Consider the following 18633-nt stretch of genomic DNA (forward strand, 5'->3'; position numbering starts at 1 on the left):
GTAACTATTAGTATACATAGCCTTACTATCTTGATACAGAACGCATGTTACAGAAACATGAGAGGTGGAGAGGGAATTGTAAGAGAAACAGTGGTTACAATATGGCTAGATGCCACAGAATAAACAGTTTGTTATGAGAAAACTCTTCTCTTAAACCACATCTTTAACACTGCACTGCTTGCCTACAAGAGATGTAGCCCAGAGTACTTTACCTACTCGACTGTATTATTAGGTTGGCATCTAGATGGGAAAGCTCCTTTTAACCTTAAAGTGGACAGATTTTTAACAAGCCGCTTTAAGTTACACTGGTTATGGTACGGTCATCCTCCTCTGGAAACTAGAACCTACTATTAAGTTATGGATCAAGCAGTTGAAAGATTTTACTGTACTGGAATAACTAACTTTTTTTTCCCCCCCCCACTCATTGGAAGTCATGATCATGGCTGGATTTTATTCTGGTACTGTGTGAAGAACCAGAAGGAAATAACATTCAGAAGAGCACTTGATAAATCTGTTCTTTTCTATCCACCTCTTAGTGAAAAGAAAATGAAATTTGGAATAATTTGGACTTATTTTTCATTATTTGCCTGCATTATAATATTTTTTCCTCGCAGTCCTAATAACTGCTTGAGTGGTGTTCTCTCTATATATACTCACCCTGGATTTTTAATAAAAACACAATTCATGCATGAGAATTTGTGCTTTTAAATTTTTTTTAAAAATTAGTAGTTAATACATAATTGAAAAAGATCTATTTCTTGCTCTTAACATATGGCTTTTTTTGTTTAATAATTTAACAAAGAAGAACCCATAGTGTCAGGGGCAGGATTTCATGGTACAAACAGAGGTAAACTAGTTCTCTTTAAATTGTTAATACAAATTTCAGTATCTTCCCAAACAAATATGAATTCTCCTTATTATGCATACTATGAGATAATTTTAAAAATATTTAATTTCAGAACCCCTTTTATAGAGAATTAGATTTCATTGTTTTGATTCTCTCGTTTACATTTTCATATCAGTAGATTTGAGGATTAATCAAACAACCATTCCATACCATGTCTCGTGACTGCCCCCCGCCCTCCCTTTTTTTTTTTTTTAAATGTTTTGATCGTGTAGATGATGGCTGACCTGATGTTCAGGAAGCAGGACTATGAACAAGCTGTTTTTCATTTCCAGCAGCTCTTAGAACGCAAACCAGGTGTGTATTCAGTAATGATACTTCAGTTTCTTTCTGATACATGAATGTCAAACACGAGCCATCCCCCAGTTCTAATGGATATCATAGACACAAATATTTAAAGCATTTTTTTCTATGAAGCTTAAGAAATGATTATATCTATATGAAATGTGCATATTTCATATAGGACCTAATACAGTTGCAGAATTATTTAACTTTTTCTGTTTCAAATACCCTGCCAAAGTTTGTGTGTACACAAACAGATATAGGATTTCAAGGCTAACATAAGTAACTGGAGTGTGCTGTAAAGTTTTGTTTCAGTTTATATGCAAAATACGAGTAGAGATATAGATAAAACTATGTTTTAGTGATACCAGAGAGATTGTGAAGTTTGCTATTGGGAATATATTTGAAAAAAGTCAAGAGTATATGTTGCAAATATTTGATTTTTTTAAAGTGCCATTCAGTTGGGCCCATACCTACTGTAATCTGACCATTAGACCTTTTAAAATGCATTGTAAATATCATTTAGAGAACATAATTAATACTGGTACAAAAGTTTTTTTTATTTTAAATAGTTCATGTACTCTAGTTTAATTTGTAGCACAAATTAAAAGAGGGATTTACTTTATTTCTCATATGTTTGTCCAGCAAATATGTAACTTAATTTAAAAATGTTCTAAATATATGTGTGTATTTAGATAATTATGCAACTCTGTCACGTTTAATTGATCTGTTAAGAAGAGCTGGGAAGCTAGAAGAAGTTCCAAGATTTCTTGTAATGGCTGAGAAACATTCCTCCAGAGCAAAACTCGAGCCGGGTTTTCATTATTGCAAAGGACTGTATCTTTGGTAGGTGCAGTTATAATTGAATAAAATAAAATTTATTGGGTAACTATATTATATATGAGAAGATTACAAAAAATTATTTGAAATTCATTATAACTCTGAACCTCTAATTATGACATTGGTAGCTACTTGGCTAGGAAGTCTAGATTCAGTTACTAGGATTTTAGGAGAGGTTCTGAAAAACACTTGGCCTGTGTCATTTCTAGAAAATGTAGCTAATTAATTGTATCTATCTCTAATATTCCTTTCTCTCATGCTGTTTCATGTGGAATTTTTTGCTGTTTCAATGCAAGTAATAGTAATTACATTCTCAGAACTAATTTTTACAGTATGTACACGATAAAAACATGTACCTAGTGTTTTTCGAAAGCTACATTTTTCTTGTTTGTTTTATTTAGCTTCTTGTCCAAACTGAACGTGCTTTCATAATTTATCTAGGTATACTGGTGAACCAAATGATGCACTTCGACATTTTAATAGAGCCCGGAAGGACAGTGACTGGGGACAGAATGCAGTTTATAACATGATCGAAATTTGTTTGAACCCAGATAATGAAACTGTAGGTGGTGAAGTGTTTGAAAATCTGGATGGAGAAATAGGGTGAGTTTAAAAATAAATAAATATTTTTTTCTTGATAGCACTTTGGGATCCTAGTCTAAATTTGAATAGACAATGTGTGGCACATTAAAATAAGAAAGCTATCAAATTGCAGCAAGACAATTAAGGGGATTCTGTTCTACACCCTAGGCATTTGTAAGATGCCTTTGCCTATAATTTAGAATAACTTCATTACAGAAGAGAACCAATATAGAATAGTCATATAAAGGTAACTGTTGTATGTAAGAATGTAATGACTTTAGTATGTTATCAGTTATAGAGTATAGCTTATTTAATAGTAGTATTGCATAACAACAATTGGGTGTTTTGTAAACTTTCTTTCTAATGTATAGTAATTCCACTGAGAAGCAGGAGTCTGTGCAGCTGGCTGTGAGAACAGCAGAAAAACTTTTGAAGGAACTCAAGCCCCAGACCATTCAGGGTCACATTCAGCTTCGTATCATGGAAAACTATTGCCTAATGGCAACCAAACAGAAATCAAATGTTGAACAAGCACTAAATACTTTCACTGAAGTAGTAGTTGCTGAGGTTGGTAATTTTCTCTCCCCTCTCTGCCCCCCCCCTCCCTTCCTCCACAAAAAAGTACTTTTTGTTTTTTTATAATTTTTCTTCCATTTAAGTTAAGAAGTATTGTGAGATACTTCAGATTATCAGGTCTGAGAATTATATTTGTTCCCTACTAGGTTGCTAATTTTTAAAAAATTAGCAACAAAATGTGCCGAAGAAGCATTCTCTCTTGTTGATACATACATTTGTAGTTGAATTTGCAAATTTATTAAGAAATTGGTAACTAGGCTTACCGAGCTTCTTAAATTATAACTAATTTTTTTGCTTAGTAACGTTGGCTAAATCTAGGTAATGAGTTCAGGATATGATTTAGCACGTACTTGCACTATCTCTCATCTGAATTAGCATGCTAAAGATAGTAGTGGACCTACAGTAGCACGGGCACATACTCAGTGGGTACATACTCAGGCAGTTAGCCCATACTGCCACTGCCTGTGCCATTGTGGTTGTGCTACTGTTCTTAGCTCAATGAGCACATGAGTATGCATACATGAGCTGGGAATTGCACCCTTAGCTCATAGTGTAGATGTAGCTTTCATGTAATCTAATTCCCAGTGTTTTTAAAACTGCATGACCAATGGGAGATCAATTCTAAGTTCATTCCATGTCCAAAAATAACTCAACATTTCAAAATTGGATGCTTTTATGTATTTTCATTGGCATCTCATTGACATTTGGGTCTTAGCTTCTAGTTTTATCTTTCTGTAGCTGCTCAGTAACAATATAATTTAGCAGCAAAGAGTCCTGGGACACCTTATAGACTAACAGACGTACTGGAGCATGAGCTTTCGTGGGTAAATACCCGCTTCATCGGATGCGCATCCGACAAAGTGGGTATACACCCACGAAAGTTCATGTTCCAGTACGTCTGTTAGTCTATAAGGTGCCACAGGACTCTTTGCTGCTTTTACAGGTCCAGACTAATACGGCTACCCCTCTGAATATAATTTAGAAAACTTAATTTTGTTCTTAAAATGTTTTATTGCAGAAGGATCATATCCCAGCTCTTTTGGGAATGGCCACAGCCTACATGATTTTAAAACAAACTCCACGAGCCAGGAATCAATTGAAACGCATTTCAAAAATGAACTGGAACCCCATAGATGCAGAGGAGTTTGAAAAAAGTTGGCTCCTTCTTGCTGATATTTATATTCAATCTGCAAAATATGATATGGCAGGTGAACTATTAAAACGGTGTCTTCGTCATAACAGGGTAAGTGACAGAATATAGTAAAAAGTAATTTTCCCATATACTTATGTGAATGCTCTATTTTTAAATTTGCCAGTGAAAATGTATTTTATTTCAAAGTTAGTTTTCTTATGTAGTGGAAATGAACTTGGAAAGAGCAAGAGACTAACCGTTTACCCTTGAGAACAGGAAATGAATGCATCTGCAGATGCTACCTAATGAGCTGTCAGTAATTTATGCAAGTTTAAGCTGTGGTGAGGCACTATGTGTTGAAGGTGTCTGTGGAATGTCAAGAATGCATCTCATTATGAATCTGATTTGGGGCTAATGAAAATTGCAGACCAATATAAGTTGTGGACATTTGCCTCATTTATTAATACATTATCCGTAGCTGCATACACAATTTTGTATGTTAGTAGAACATGTCTTATAAGCCCTATTTCACAAACTAATCTACATGAATTTTTAGTTTTTCTGATTCTTTCACCTGTCTTGCACTGAGGAGTTGCTTTTCTCTGGATTCTGAAGCCTCTAATGTTTTGATTGGGCACATGGGATTTCTGACCTGGCAAGCTGCCAGAAGCTCTGCTTGGATGGTATGACGTTAGCAGTTTTAGCTCTCCTACTTAATATTTCCCATTATCTTGTTTCTCCTTGGTGGTTGAGAGCTTGCTTTTCCTTTCTACTTGTATACATCTCACCTTCCTTCAGATGAGGTACATTTAAGAGGCTTTTTCCTCTGCAGAGACCATACCCCAGGGTTCAGCCTCAGCATCCTGCAGGTTCAGGTAGCTGTTTTTAGGTATCTTTCAGATTTCATCTGCATTACATCCTCATGTTTCTAGAGTCATCGAAGCAGAACTTAAGTTTCGTTCTCCTGTCAAATCTCCTGCTGTGCTTGGAAGCTTAGTTTAGTTCTGGAACCAGTAATGTTCCTCTAAGCGAAAATGTCCTGCCAGCAGAGCTTTCTCTTTTACGTCTAGTGGGTTAAGCATGAGAGCTTCCTCTGATTATAGTTGACAGGATGACTTTGGGTCAGAGGTGGTCTTTCAAGTAGGCTGTGTATTTGTTTTTATATGCAAGTAATCCACTAGTCTTAATTAATTTTTAGTAATTTAACAGTCTTTGTTAGATACATAGTTAACATATATACAGAGCATCTTAGCTCAGGTCAGTCTTTCAATCTAACCTAAAACTAGCTGTCTGCTCCAACTGGCGGCTCCCACATCCTGTAGATTCTATTAATTCTCCTAGAGTCACAGTAACAGCACTGGCTGGTCTAAATCTAGAGCCTTTCACTCTGAAAACCAATAGGTAACCTGAGCAGATCATGGAACAGTGGTGGGGGGCATGTCATGTACTGCTGCTGTGATTCTATACAAGCTGGGTTGAATAAGTTATAGCTCTTGGTAGCAGTGACAAATACAGATCATATTATCAAATTATTTTCTTTAAACATCTTTGTACACTGAAATATTTAGATAGATAAGGTTCTGAATAATGGAAGGGAGAGGAAAGTAAACTGGAAGGCTACAAAAAGATTGCATTCCAGGTCTCCAGTGCCAGAGCACAAGGAAGAGATGCCCATTCCCACATTGGCCTCCAACCCATGTGCTATGAAGAAGGCCTGCAGGAATTGTACTGTACAGATAAAAATGGTTGCTAAAGGTTTTTTTTTTTTTTTTTTTTTTAAATTGTGTTTATGGAAATAATATTTTCCACAAGAATTCTGAGTTACAAACTTGACTAGACTGACAAAATACATTATTTTGATGAATGGGTTTTTAGAATTGCTTTTTACAATCAGAAATGAATGATGTATGTACATATTGAATGAGAGAGCCTATGTAAACACTTTGTCATGCAACATGGGTTTGTGTCCATTTAAAACATGTAGATTTGGTTTAGACCACAGACCATAAACTGTGTTCGGTTACAAAGTCAGAGAGCCCAACATGTGTTTCCAAAGCTAGATGCTTTCCATAGAATCAAGGGCTTTTTTATATATTTATTTTAAAAATACAGTTAAAGAATCACTTGTAGACCACAGACTTCTTCATAAGAGAAATCTTGGACTATACTGTATTCTAGTTTTCCAGATGATCTCTGCTTGGTCTTGTAGGTTATAAATTGAAACCATTTCCTCATTAGACTTAGGAAGTTTAATCTAAAACAGTTTTGAATAGTTAAGATGAAGTTGAATATAATTCAGGTGTCTGCATTTGTCTTGTCCCTAGTGTAAATAATTAGCTTGCTAAATGGATAATTAGATAGAACATTAAGTAGAATTCTGTAACTTCTTTACAGAAAATACTCAGTTTAGTGGCAACTATTCAAAATGAGACTTCCAAAAAGCTTGCTTATTTTCAGAGTTGTTGCTAATTGTGAGCATGCTCTGCTTTATATGTGTAATATGGAGATTCCTGTCTGTCTTTCTGTATTTAATCAGTTTTATTTTGTCTTTCATTATGAAAGATTTAATCTGTTTTAATCTATATAACGTGTATCTATACACACACGCGCGTGCACATGCAATGTGTGTGTATTACATATTACAGGTGGGGCTGGTAGCACTGCCTATTCAGGTTGCCTGAAACTTCCCATTAGAAGATCCTATTTTCAGTTGCTTACAATTTTGCCAAACTATTTAACCATTCAGGCTGCAATTTTTCATGGCAGGCAAAAAAAAAAAATCTGGAAAATTTTAGCCAAAACAGTTTAGCCTTTTTCAGGAATGAGGCTAGGGGAAAATACTTTGTTTTTCCCATGTTAAATGATCCTGGCAGCAGCCTTTCTTTGAAAAGCTCTAGCATTCCTGTGAGCAGAGACTCGAAATTTGGCGGGGGACTAGCCTTTGTGTCAGGGATGTGCCTTTTGTCGTGCCCATGAAAATCCACCAAAATTTGGCCTACTTATAAACCTTTGAAAAATAGCAGTTCACACATGCTCGAGGATAATAAGGGGTAAGTAATGGCCAATGCTGATTTGTCAAGAACAAATCATGCTAAATCAGTCTAATTTCCTTCTTTGAAGGTTAACTGGACTAGTTGATAGCAGGGAAGCAGTAGACAGGATATATCTTGACTTTAGTAAGGCTTTGAGCACACTCCCAGATGAGTCTTGTAAACAAACTAGAGAAGTATCGTCTAAATGAAATTGTTAAATGGGGAGTCACTGGTTGAAAAACCATACAGAGTAGTTGTCTGTGATTTAGTGTCAGACTGGGAGGACTTACAAAATGGGGACCGGCAGCAGTCTGTCCTGAGGTTGAAACTATTAAGTATTTTCATTAACGACTTTGATGATGAAGTAAAGAGAAAATTTACAAATTTGCTGCAGAGTTGATGCAAACACTTGAGAAGATGGTATTAAAAGTCAAAAACTATCTTGATAAATTAGAGAATTGGTCTGAAATCAATAAGATGAAATTCAGTGAAGACAAGTGCAAAGTATAAAACTTAAGAAGGAAAAATCAAATACTTAAATACAAGATGGGGGAATAACTGTGTAGGCAGCAGTACTGCAAAAAAGGATCTGGGATGGATCACAAATTTGAGTGTCAGCAATGTGGTGCTATTGCAGAAAAGACAAATGTCATTCTATGATGTATTTGGAGGCGTGTTAGACACACGGGGTAATTGTTCCATTCTACTCTGCACTGGTGAAGTCTCAGGTGGAGTACTGTGTCCAGTTTTGGGCACCACAGTTTCAGAAGATATGAAAAAAATGGAGAGTGTCCAGAGGAAAGCAACAAAAATAAAGGTTTAGAAAACATGGCCTTTCAGGGAAGGTTGAAAGAATTGAACATAGTAGTCTAAAAAAGAGAAGACTTAAGGGGGGGACATAATAGTCTTGAAAGAAGTACAATGTTGTTATAAAGAGAACAGAACATAAAAACGGCCATACTGGGTCAGACCAAAGGTGAATGGGAATTAGTTCTCCATGTCCGTGAGGGGTAAGACAAGAAGCAATCGGCTTAATTTGCCACAAGGGAGATTTATATTAGATATTAAGTAAAGCTTTCTAACTATAAGGATAGTTAAGCGTTGGAATGGGTTATGTAGAGAGACTGGAATCTCTATCATTGGAGGTTTTAAAGAACCGGTTAGACAAATAACTGTCAGAGATGGTCTAGGTATGCTTAATCTTGCCTCCGCACAGGCAGTTGAACTGGATGACCTTTTGAGGTCTCTTATAGCCCTACATTTCTATGATTCTGTGCTCAGTAGTGGTTTCTTAGATATCTTCCCCGAAGATTCCATCTGCACTAAGCTTGCACCAAACAGTACTGATCAGGATTTTCCCTGCAATTGCAGCTCTCAGCATTGTGGGTGATCTGGAAACTGAACTCAGAACAGGGGGCCAATCTGTCCTGTGCTTTCAGTGGTCCCCATGGTGGACCCAGGCAGTGTGGAGGAAGAAACTGCTAGATTCAAATGTAGAGGGGACAAGTGACAGACTTTGGGTGGGGGGTCAGGGACGAAATTGGGACAAAGCCCGGTGAGGGAGAAACTGGAAATGAGTGTTGGAGCGAAAGGTAGGACTGGGAGCCCAGGGAGAGTAATGGGTGGGGTCGGGGACAGAGCTTGGATGATGAGCCGGGGAGAGAGTGGGACTTTCTGAGCAGAGACTGTGACAAGGAGTGGGGGAACCCTGAGATTGAATGAGGAGCCTGGGCAATGAGGGGAGATTAGGCCTGAGAGCCGATGAAAATGGGGAGTGGTCGGGGGAGGTTTGGGGGCCAGATGTAGGCCAGATAAGTCGGGAAGGGGGAAACTGGGACTGGCTGGGTAAGGAGACTGGAAACAAGGAGCTGGGATTGGGAGTCCAGAGGGAGTGATGTGATATATATTGTAAATCAGACCAAGGGTCTCAAGTCAGGCACCCAGAAAATCAGAACACAATTAATGACCACCTGTAAACAGTTTCATTTAAATGACTTGCCTAGCATCATATAGGAACTCTGCAACAAATGAAATTGCCCTACAGCCAACAGCTTCCTTCACTACACGGTCCTGATTCATCCCTAGAGCAGACCATGGTGTGCACTGAATGAGGGAGGGGTCCTGTGAAAAATAGTATGTAATTAAGGGCTGTATTATCATGCAAATACACAAGGGGACTGAATTAAAGTTGCACAGACAATCTAATTTCTGCCATTTCCTAGCTTTTGAGTGCTTGACTTTGAAACCTTAATGTTCTTTTCATGTAGATTGTGTGGGTGTTCTTTCTATCTAGCTGTACACACACATACACACAGACACACACACACACACACACACACACACACACGATTGAAATACAGTTAAACTGTTTTAAATAGTTTTTGTGTATAGAAACGGGACAGGCACTTGTCCTTGATAGGCACCATCATGATTAGGCAGCTCATGGTAAGGATTGCATGTCTGGCTAATATGGTGAATACTTGTTAGGATAGGAGACTGTGACTCTGTCCTTTCACCAATGTTCCATTGGCCGGCAGAAGATGAAGGTTGATGGGATTCCCTTTATACTCACTCCCACTGGACCTGGGGAAGCCTATTTTGGGTGGCAGTGGTGAATTTTATAAAATATGTCTTTTATGCAAATAAAGCCTGCAACAACTAAGAAGAAAATAATCAAACTGACTAATCATGCTGCTAGAAAAGTTTTTTCATTAGCTATTTACTTTTATGTGGCTCATTCTTAACTGTATTTCATGGTATTGCAAACTGATGATAAGCAACTCGTGAGTTACATGGAGCATCATTTACAAAACCATCAAGTCATGGAATCACTTCTTGTTTTTACTTTAAAGCACAGCTTTGATAAGCATACAGGGTAATAAACATATTTTTAGGAGACTAAGAATAATAAAATTAGCTTTTATTGAAAATATTTAATGTTTATAATTTGTTAGTAAAATGTATCCATTTTTATTTGAAAGCTGTTTTTGTAGACTACAAATATTTCTTTTAAGTAGCCAAACTTTGGTTATCTCAGCACGGAGTGTGCGGTCCCTTCTCTCCTGCAAACTCTAATAATTTTGTACTGCTTCTGCATGTTGTCTGGCCCTATTGTGGTAGTCAGTGCTTCACCCAATGGGAAAGCCAACTAACTGCTCCAGAAGAGTATGTCCCTAAAACCCTTTGATCTGCTGAGCAGTAACAGGCATGATAACTGCCACTGTGAAGATGTTTTACTCAGTGCTACTGGGGGCCATATACCTAATCCTGGCCCTCTGGATCGAATACATGCAGGCAGTACTAATTGGGAAAATGCTTCCAGCAAGAGCCACTAGGACAATGTAATGCACTTCCTTCTTTTCCCCTTAACCTACTCACCTCTCCCCCCCCAGGTGAGCAACTCTTGTTCTGAGCCTCTTACTTTGTCTGAGGATCTTAAGAACAGCCATGCACAGAATTACACAAATGGGATTTGTCTTGTCCTGACTTGAATACAGAACATTTTGTCACAGAAGTTAGTAACATCATGTAATTGTATATGCTTTCCAAACTGTGTATATTAATATTATTTAATTGATTGTCATTACTGCATATGTTTCTCTAAATAAAGTTTTGAAATACATGTAGTCAACATTTATATTTTGTAGTCCTGTTGCAAAGCCTATGAATATATGGGATACATAATGGAAAAGGAGCAAGCGTATAAGGATGCAGCAGTAAATTATGAGATGGCCTGGAAGTATGGAAACCAAACAAATCCAACAATAGGTATGTTTACACAACCTGTGATAATACAAAAGAACAGAAACAATGACTATCAGTAAGACTGCATTTAATTTTCCATATAAATAAAATAACGTCTCTGATTGTCTTCCTGTGAAAATGCAGCTGTTTAGAGATCTACATTACAACATAGGAGAGAGCCTTCATGGCAGGAGAGAGCCATTTGAGTTGGTACTTTGACAAGACTCTTAGCAATTTACAGCTGGTGTTCTTCTAGTATTGTTCCTCTAGGTGCTCCTCTTCAGGAGTGCATATGCCTCTTGAGCCCTTGCTCAGAGATTTCCCATTAGAAATGTCTGTTCAGCCTGCGCATGTGCCCTATACAACTTTGTGCTGCACATCGAGGGTATATAGGGCTTCGTGGATGAACTGCCTTCAGTTCCTTCTCTCAATTTTTCAGTGTGAGACAGAGCTCAATCGTTTCTGCCTTGTGCATACCTTATTCTACAGCTGTTCTGTTAGTTTAGTGTTTCTAGTTAATGTTGGTTGTTTTAGTATAGAATTATTTAGATAGTAGTGAGAGGATTGACTTTTTTTCCTCTCCCTTTTTCCTCCTATTTTTTCTGAGGAGAGCCCTACCAGCCTGGCTGAGTGTGCCTGGCTCACCACGTTTCAAACTGCCTCACTTGTTAGGAGGCAGTCTCAGGCCTGGTCTACACTAAGGGCGGGGGTTGAACTAGGGTACGCAAGTTCAGCTACGCGAATAGCGTAGCTGAACTCGAAGTACCCTAGTTCGACTTACTTACCCGTCCAGACGCGGTGGGGTCGAACTCCGCGGCTCCAAGGTCGACTCCGCCACCGCCGTTCGCGGTGGTGGAGTTCCGGAGTCGACCGGAGCGCGCGGGGAGTTCGAACTATCGCATCTTGATTAGACGCGATAGTTCGAACTCGGAGAAGTTGAACTCACCGCGTCGACCCGCGCGGTGAGTATGGACCTGCCCTCGGTCAGCGACATCCGCTCTAAGAGCTGGTCTACAGTAGAAGTGTTATGCCACTGTAGCATGTCTGGGAGTACGTCTATGCTACCTGCCGGATTGGTGGGTAGCGATCGATCTATCGGTGATCGATTTATCGCATGTAGTGTAGACGTGATAAATTGATCCCCGATCGCTCACCCGTCGACTGCTGAACTCCAGCTCAGCAAGAGGCGGCAGCAAAGTTGACGGGGGAGCTGCAGCAATCGACCCCGCACTGTGAGGACAAGAGGTAAGTCGAATTAAGATACGTCGACTTCAGCTACGCTATTTTCTTACTACTATCTCACCAACTTGTAAATGGGCAGATAAGAAATATTATGTTCGTCTCAGGGACTCTGAATTTTTGTTTGCCCACACCTTGCCTAATTTCCTGGTGGTGGATGCTGTAAATGAGCAGGGTAAACAGCATTACTCAGGGTTCACCCCAATGATAAAAATCAGAAAAAGTTAAACTTTTTTGGCTGAAAGTCTTGCTCATCTGCAACCCTCCAATTTCGGATAATAAACTATAAGGTGATCATGGCTAAGTACAACTTCATGAACTACAATAAATTTGCAGCCTTTATTGAACATCTTTCATAGGAGCATAGAGACTCGTTCCACACCATCATCACAGAGTGTCAGTTATTAGCCAGAACCTCTCTTTAAGCTGCCTTAGGTGTTGCAGACACCATCACCAAATCCATCTGCACAGAGGTTGTTATGCATAAGGCATCCTGGCTCCAGCTCTCGGGGTTCCCGAGGGAGGTTCAGAATACTGTTGAGGACCTCCCATTTGATGGTTGGAAACTCTTCTTGGGGGCCATGGATGAGTCCTTGCATGCACTGAAGGACTCCAGGGCCATGTTGAACTTTGAATAAATACACCCCTGTGAATAAGAGGAGATTTTGTATGTCTCAAACTACCCAGAGATCATACCTTGCCTAATTCACTGGCTTTCATTGAACCACTAAACCTGCTAGGAAGAGACAAAAATTCCAGAGAAAGAGAGCTACTAATCCTCCTTCAGCAAGTAATCAGTTATCACTGAAAAAACAATTTTGACAGGATAGTTGAGGGTTTGATTCCTCCTTTGCCTCTAGTTTACAAGATGCAACCTTTTGCCCACCTCTCCAATTTTGGAGACTGCCTTTCTCATTTGCAACCGATTTGATGGTGTATTACAACAAACACGTGGGTCACAACGCAGAGTAGATGGTCATCTCAGGAAACTGGTCTCTATATCAACTTGTGGGAACTCAGAGCTGTCAGGAACATCTGTCTTCAGTCTCTACCCCTCACCAGGGGGTGAATCAGGGCCATGACAGTGTTGCTTGCATGTTCTGTATCAACAAACAGGGAGATGCAAGATCCCCCTCCCTATGCACTGAAGCTATAAAGTTGTGGAACTGCATTATAGCCCATCAGAATCAGATCTCAGCCATTTACCTTCTTACCAGCCGGCACTTCTCCCAGGACTCCGAATGGGAATTGGAGACTCAAATTCTTCACAGGATATTCGAAAAGTGGGGACTTCCAGAGGTGGAGCTATTTGCAACATTCAGCAATAAGTGTCCCCTGTTCTGCTCAAGAGGAGGCCTAGGTTGCCACTCTTTGGAACATGAGTTTCTGCTTCCCTGGACAAAGGTAGTCTTCTATGCATTCCCGCCAACATTGCTAATACTAAGAGCGATGAACAAGATCAGACAGGACAAAGATAGTTATTCTTATAGTACCGACTTGGCTGAGACCTCTTTGTTAACTTTACCTGCTTCATCTGCATGTCCAACTGGCTTTCAAGCTTCCGACCATCCCTCATTTCCTGTCCCAAGATGCAGGTTTTGTGCTTCACTCCAACCTAGGAGTCCTCCATCTCCGAGCATGACTCTTAGATGATTCACAGGATTAGAATCCACCTACTCAACAGGAGTACGATGGATATTACTAAACATTAGCAGGAAGTCAGCTCAGATTACTTCAGACTGGTATCACTGTGTTGTACTTGAATACTCTTTGCTTTCAGCATCTTGGTTTACCTGCTGGACCTGAAGACATCAAGGTTATCAGTTAGCTCTGTTAAGGTTCATCTGGCCAAGATATTAACATTTCATTCCCCACTAGAAAGATTTTTTCATATTTGCTTACCCTATGTCCTCAAGCTTTATTAAGGGTTTTGGGAACCACTACCTCCAGGTTAAAGATCCTGTTCCTACTTGGGGTCTCAACCTAGTACTTAAATACTTCATCAGATTTCCATTTGAACCTCTGGCAACCTGCTCCTTGCTTCACTTACCTGTGAAGATGGCCTTTCTAGTAGCTATCAAGTTGGCCTGCAGGGTGGTGAAATTGTAGCTTGGATGGCAAACCCCCATCCTCGTCCTTTCCCATTTACAGTGTTCTTATAGATTTATAGATTCTAGGACTGGAAGGGACCTTGAGAGGTCATAGAGTCCAGTCCCCTGCCCTCATGGTAGGACCAAATACTGTCTAGACCATCCCTGATGGACATTTATCTAACCCAGCGGTCCCCAATCTTTTTGTCTGGTGGGTGTTGAATTTCGGCAACATTTCGGCGGATGCTCGACCGCTGGCCAGGACGCGGGAGCATTTAGATGCCCCTGTGGGTGCCATGGCACCTGCGGGCACCGCGTTGGGGATATCTACTCTTAAATATCTCCAGAGATGGAGATTCCACAACCTCCGTAGGCAATTTATTCCAGTGTTTAACCACTCTGATAGTTAAGAACTTTTTCCTAATGTCCAACCTAAACCTCCGTTGCTGCAGTTTAAGCCTATTGCTTCTTGTTCTATCCTTAGAGGCTAAGATGAACAAGTTTTCTCCCTCCTCCTTATGTGATAGTTTTCAGGTATCTAAAATAGGTATCATGTTCCCTCTCAGTCTTCTCTTTTCCAAACTAAACAAACCCAATTCTTTCAGCCTTCCTTCATAGGTCATGTTCTCTAGACCTTTAATCATTCTTGTTGCTCTTCTCTGGACCCTCTCCAATTTCTCCACATCTTTCTTGAAATGCGATACCCAGAACTGGACACAATACTCCAGTTGAGGCCTAACCAGCACAGAGTAGAGCGGAAGAATGATTTCTTGTGTCTTGCTCACAACACACCTGTTAATGCATCCCAGAATCATGTTTGCTTTTTTGTTTTTTTGTTTTTTTTTTTTGCAACAGCATCACACTGACTCATATTCAGCTTGTGGTCCACTATAACCCCTAGATCCCTTTCTGCCGTACTCCTTCCTAGACAGTCTCTTCCCATTCTGTATGTGTGAAACTGATTGTTCCTTCCTAAGTGGAGCACTTTGCATTTGTCTTTATTAAACTTCATCCTGTTTACCTCAGACCATTTCTCCAATTTGTCCTGATCATTTTGAATTATGACCCTATCCTCCAAAGCAGTTGCAATCCCTCCCAGTTCGGTATCATCCGCAAACTTAATAAGCGTACTTTCTATGCCAATATCTAAGTCGTTGATGAAGATATTGAACAGAGCCAGTCCCAAAACAGACCCCTGTGGAACCCCACTTGTTATACCTTTCCAGTAGGATTGGCAACCATTTATAACTACTCTCTGAGAACGGTTATCCAGCCAGTTATGCACCCACCTTATAGTAGCCCCATATAAGTTGTATTTGCCTAGTTTATTGATAAGAATATCATGCGAGACCATATCAAATGCCTTACTAAAGTCTAGGTATACCACATCCACCGCTTCTCCCTTATCCACAAGACTTGTTAGCTTTCTTTGATAGGATATCAGATTAGTTTGACATGATTTGTTCTTTACAAATCCATGCTGGCTATTCCCTATCACCTTACCGCCTTCCAGGTGTTTGCAGATGATTTCCTTAATTACTTGCTCCATTATCTTCCCTGGCACAGAAGTTAAACTAACTGGTCTGTAGTTTCCTGGGTTGTTTTTATTTCCCTTTTTATAGATGGGCACTATATTTGCCCTTTTCCAGTCTTCTAGAATCTCTCCCGTCTCCCATGGTTTTCCAAAGATAATAGCTAGAGGTTCAGATACCTCCTCTATTAGCTCCTTGAGTATTCTAGGATGCATTTCATCAGGCCCTGGTGACTTTCAGGCATCTAACTTTTCTAAGTGATTTTTAACTTGTTCGTTTTTTTATTTTATCTTATAAACCTACCCCCTTCCCATTAGCATTCACTGTTAGGCATTCCTTCAGACTTCTTGGTGAAGACCGAAACAAAGAACTCATTAAGCATCTCTGCCATTTCCAAGTTTCCTGTTACTGTTTCTCCCTCCTCATTGAGCATTGGGCCTACCCTGTGCTTGGTCTTCCTCTTGCTTCTAATGTATTGATAAAAAGTCGTCTTGTTTCCCTTTATTCCTCTAGCTAGTTTGAGCTCATTTTGTGCCTTTGCCTTTCTAATCTTGCCCCTGCATTCCTGTGTTGTTTGCCTATATTCATCCTTTGTAATTTGTCCTAGTTTCCATTTTTTATAAGACTCCTTTTTATTTTTTAGATCATGCAAGATCTCGTGGTTAAGCCAAGGTGGTCTTTTGCCACATTTTCTATCTTTTCTACCCAGTGGAATAGCTTGCTTCTGGGCCCTTAATAGTGTCCCTTTGAAAAACTGCCAACTCTCCTCAGTTGTTTTTCCCCTCAGTCTTGATTCCCATGGGACCTTACCTATCAGCTCTCTGAGCTTACCAAAATCCGCCTTCCTGAAATCCATTCTCTCTATTTTGCTGTGCTCCCTTCTACCCTAAATTAGAATTGTGAACACTCTGATTTCATGATCACTTTCACCCAGGCTGCCTTCTACTTTCAAATTCTCAACGAGTTCCTCCCTATTTGTTAAAATCAGATCTAGAACAGCTTCTCCCCTAGTAGCTTTTTCAACATTCTGAAATAAAAAGTTGTCTGCAATGCAGTCCAAAACTATTTTCCCAACATATATCTGGATCGTTGAAGTCCCCCATAACCACCAAATCTTGGGCTTTGGATGATTTTGTTAGTTGTTTAAAAAAAGCCTCTTCCACCTGGTTAGGTGGCCTGTAGTAGACTCCTAGCATGACATCACCCTTGTTTTTTACTCTTTTTAGCCTAACCCAGAGATTCTCAACACTTCCCTCTCCTATGTCCCTCTCCATCTCAGTCCAAGTGTGTACATTTTTAATATATAAGGCAAAAACACCTCCCTTTTTCTCCTGTCTATCCTTCCTGAGCAAGCTGTACCCATCCATACCAACATTCCAATCATGTATTATCCCACCAAGTTTCGGTGATGCCAACAATGTCATAGTTGTATTTATTTATTTATTAGTTCTTCCAATTCTGCCTGCTTATTACCCATACTTCTTACATTTGTATATAGGCATCTAAGATACTGATTTGATCTTGCCTCCCAGTTTTGCCCTGACCCTCCTTTCTCGCTGCCATTATAGCCCATGCTCCCTCCTATTTCCGACCCACCTCCCAGGTTTCCATGTTCTCCGCTTACCTGTGGGCTTTGCTCACCTGTCCCTGTCGAACCTAGTTTAAAGCCCTCCTCACTAGGTTAGCCAGTCTGTGTCCAAATAAGGTCTTGCCCCTCCTCGAAAGGTGAACGCCATCTCTGCCTAGCAGTCCTTCCTGGAATAGCATCCTGTGGTCGAGGAAGCCAAAGCCCTCCTGGCGACACCATCTTCGCAGCCAGGCATTCACCTCCACGATGCACCTGTCTCTGCCCAGGCATATTGCCTGTTCTTCAAGGACAGGTTCTCTTTGTGGCCTCACCCTAAATTCTTACCTAAAATGCTGTCAGATTTTCACCTTAACCAGTGCATTTATTTACCTGTATTTTTCACAAAACCAAGTACATCTCAGTGTGAGACCTTCTTCAATACATTAGGTGTTACATGGGCCTTTTATCTAGATAGGAGCAAACAGTTTAGGAAATCACCTAGACGGTCTTCATAGCAGAGAGATCCATGGGTTCCCTGATCTCTACACAGAGACTTTCAAGGAGGATCTCTGGGTGTGTCACATGCTGTGCAGCTGGTGCTCCCCCTTCCCCTCCCAAAAAGAATAATAGCACACACTACCAGATTGTAGGCAACTTCCGCAACTTTATTCAAGAACATTCTGGTTTCTGACGTATGCAGAGCTGTACATGGGCCTCTGTGCATACTTTCACTAAACACTATGTCTTGATCTACACTGTCAGATCTGATACTGAGTTTGATAATTCTGTACTGTTTTCAGTCCTGGACTCAATTCTGAAATTCCCTCCTTCCTGTGGGGAATCACCTCAAGTAGAGCAACCATAGGGACACTATTAGAAGAAGTTGCTCACCCTATGCAGTAGGCTGTAGTTTTTTTTTTTTTTGAGATGTGTGTTTCTGCACAAGGTGAGTAACCTTTTCTTCTAGTGGACTTCTCACAAGCTTCGATTTTGGAACCCATTATGGTTCACTGTTTTTATTTGCAACTTGCATATGGCCTATAAATATAGTATTACTTTTGAATATACATTATGCTACTTATTATGTATGAATTAGTGGCTCAGCTTTGTGAC

General features: G+C 39.8%; 1 protein-coding gene across 6 annotated transcripts in view; it reads left to right on the forward strand.

Annotated features, from left to right (window-relative positions):
• The window catches only part of TTC21B (tetratricopeptide repeat domain 21B), an 83559-nt gene that overhangs the window by 60050 nt on the left and 4876 nt on the right, over window positions 1-18633 (forward strand). For 3 of the 6 annotated variants that reach the window (XM_039494708.1, XM_039494707.1, XM_039494711.1), the window contains 6 exons: window positions 1120-1201; window positions 1882-2032; window positions 2468-2629; window positions 2980-3175; window positions 4203-4427; window positions 10996-11116. In XM_039494708.1, coding sequence (XP_039350642.1) covers window positions 1120-1201; window positions 1882-2032; window positions 2468-2629; window positions 2980-3175; window positions 4203-4427; window positions 10996-11116 — 937 coding nt within the window. Of the gene's footprint in view, window positions 1-1119; window positions 1202-1881; window positions 2033-2467; window positions 2630-2979; window positions 3176-4202; window positions 4428-10740; window positions 10863-10995; window positions 11118-18633 lie in introns of those variants that run through there. The other 3 variants (XM_039494712.1, XM_039494710.1, XM_039494709.1) reach the window with 2 other exon arrangements.

This window comes from Mauremys reevesii, linkage group 11 (genome assembly GCF_016161935.1).
Source record: "Mauremys reevesii isolate NIE-2019 linkage group 11, ASM1616193v1, whole genome shotgun sequence".
NCBI classification, from domain to species: domain Eukaryota; kingdom Metazoa; phylum Chordata; order Testudines; family Geoemydidae; genus Mauremys; species Mauremys reevesii.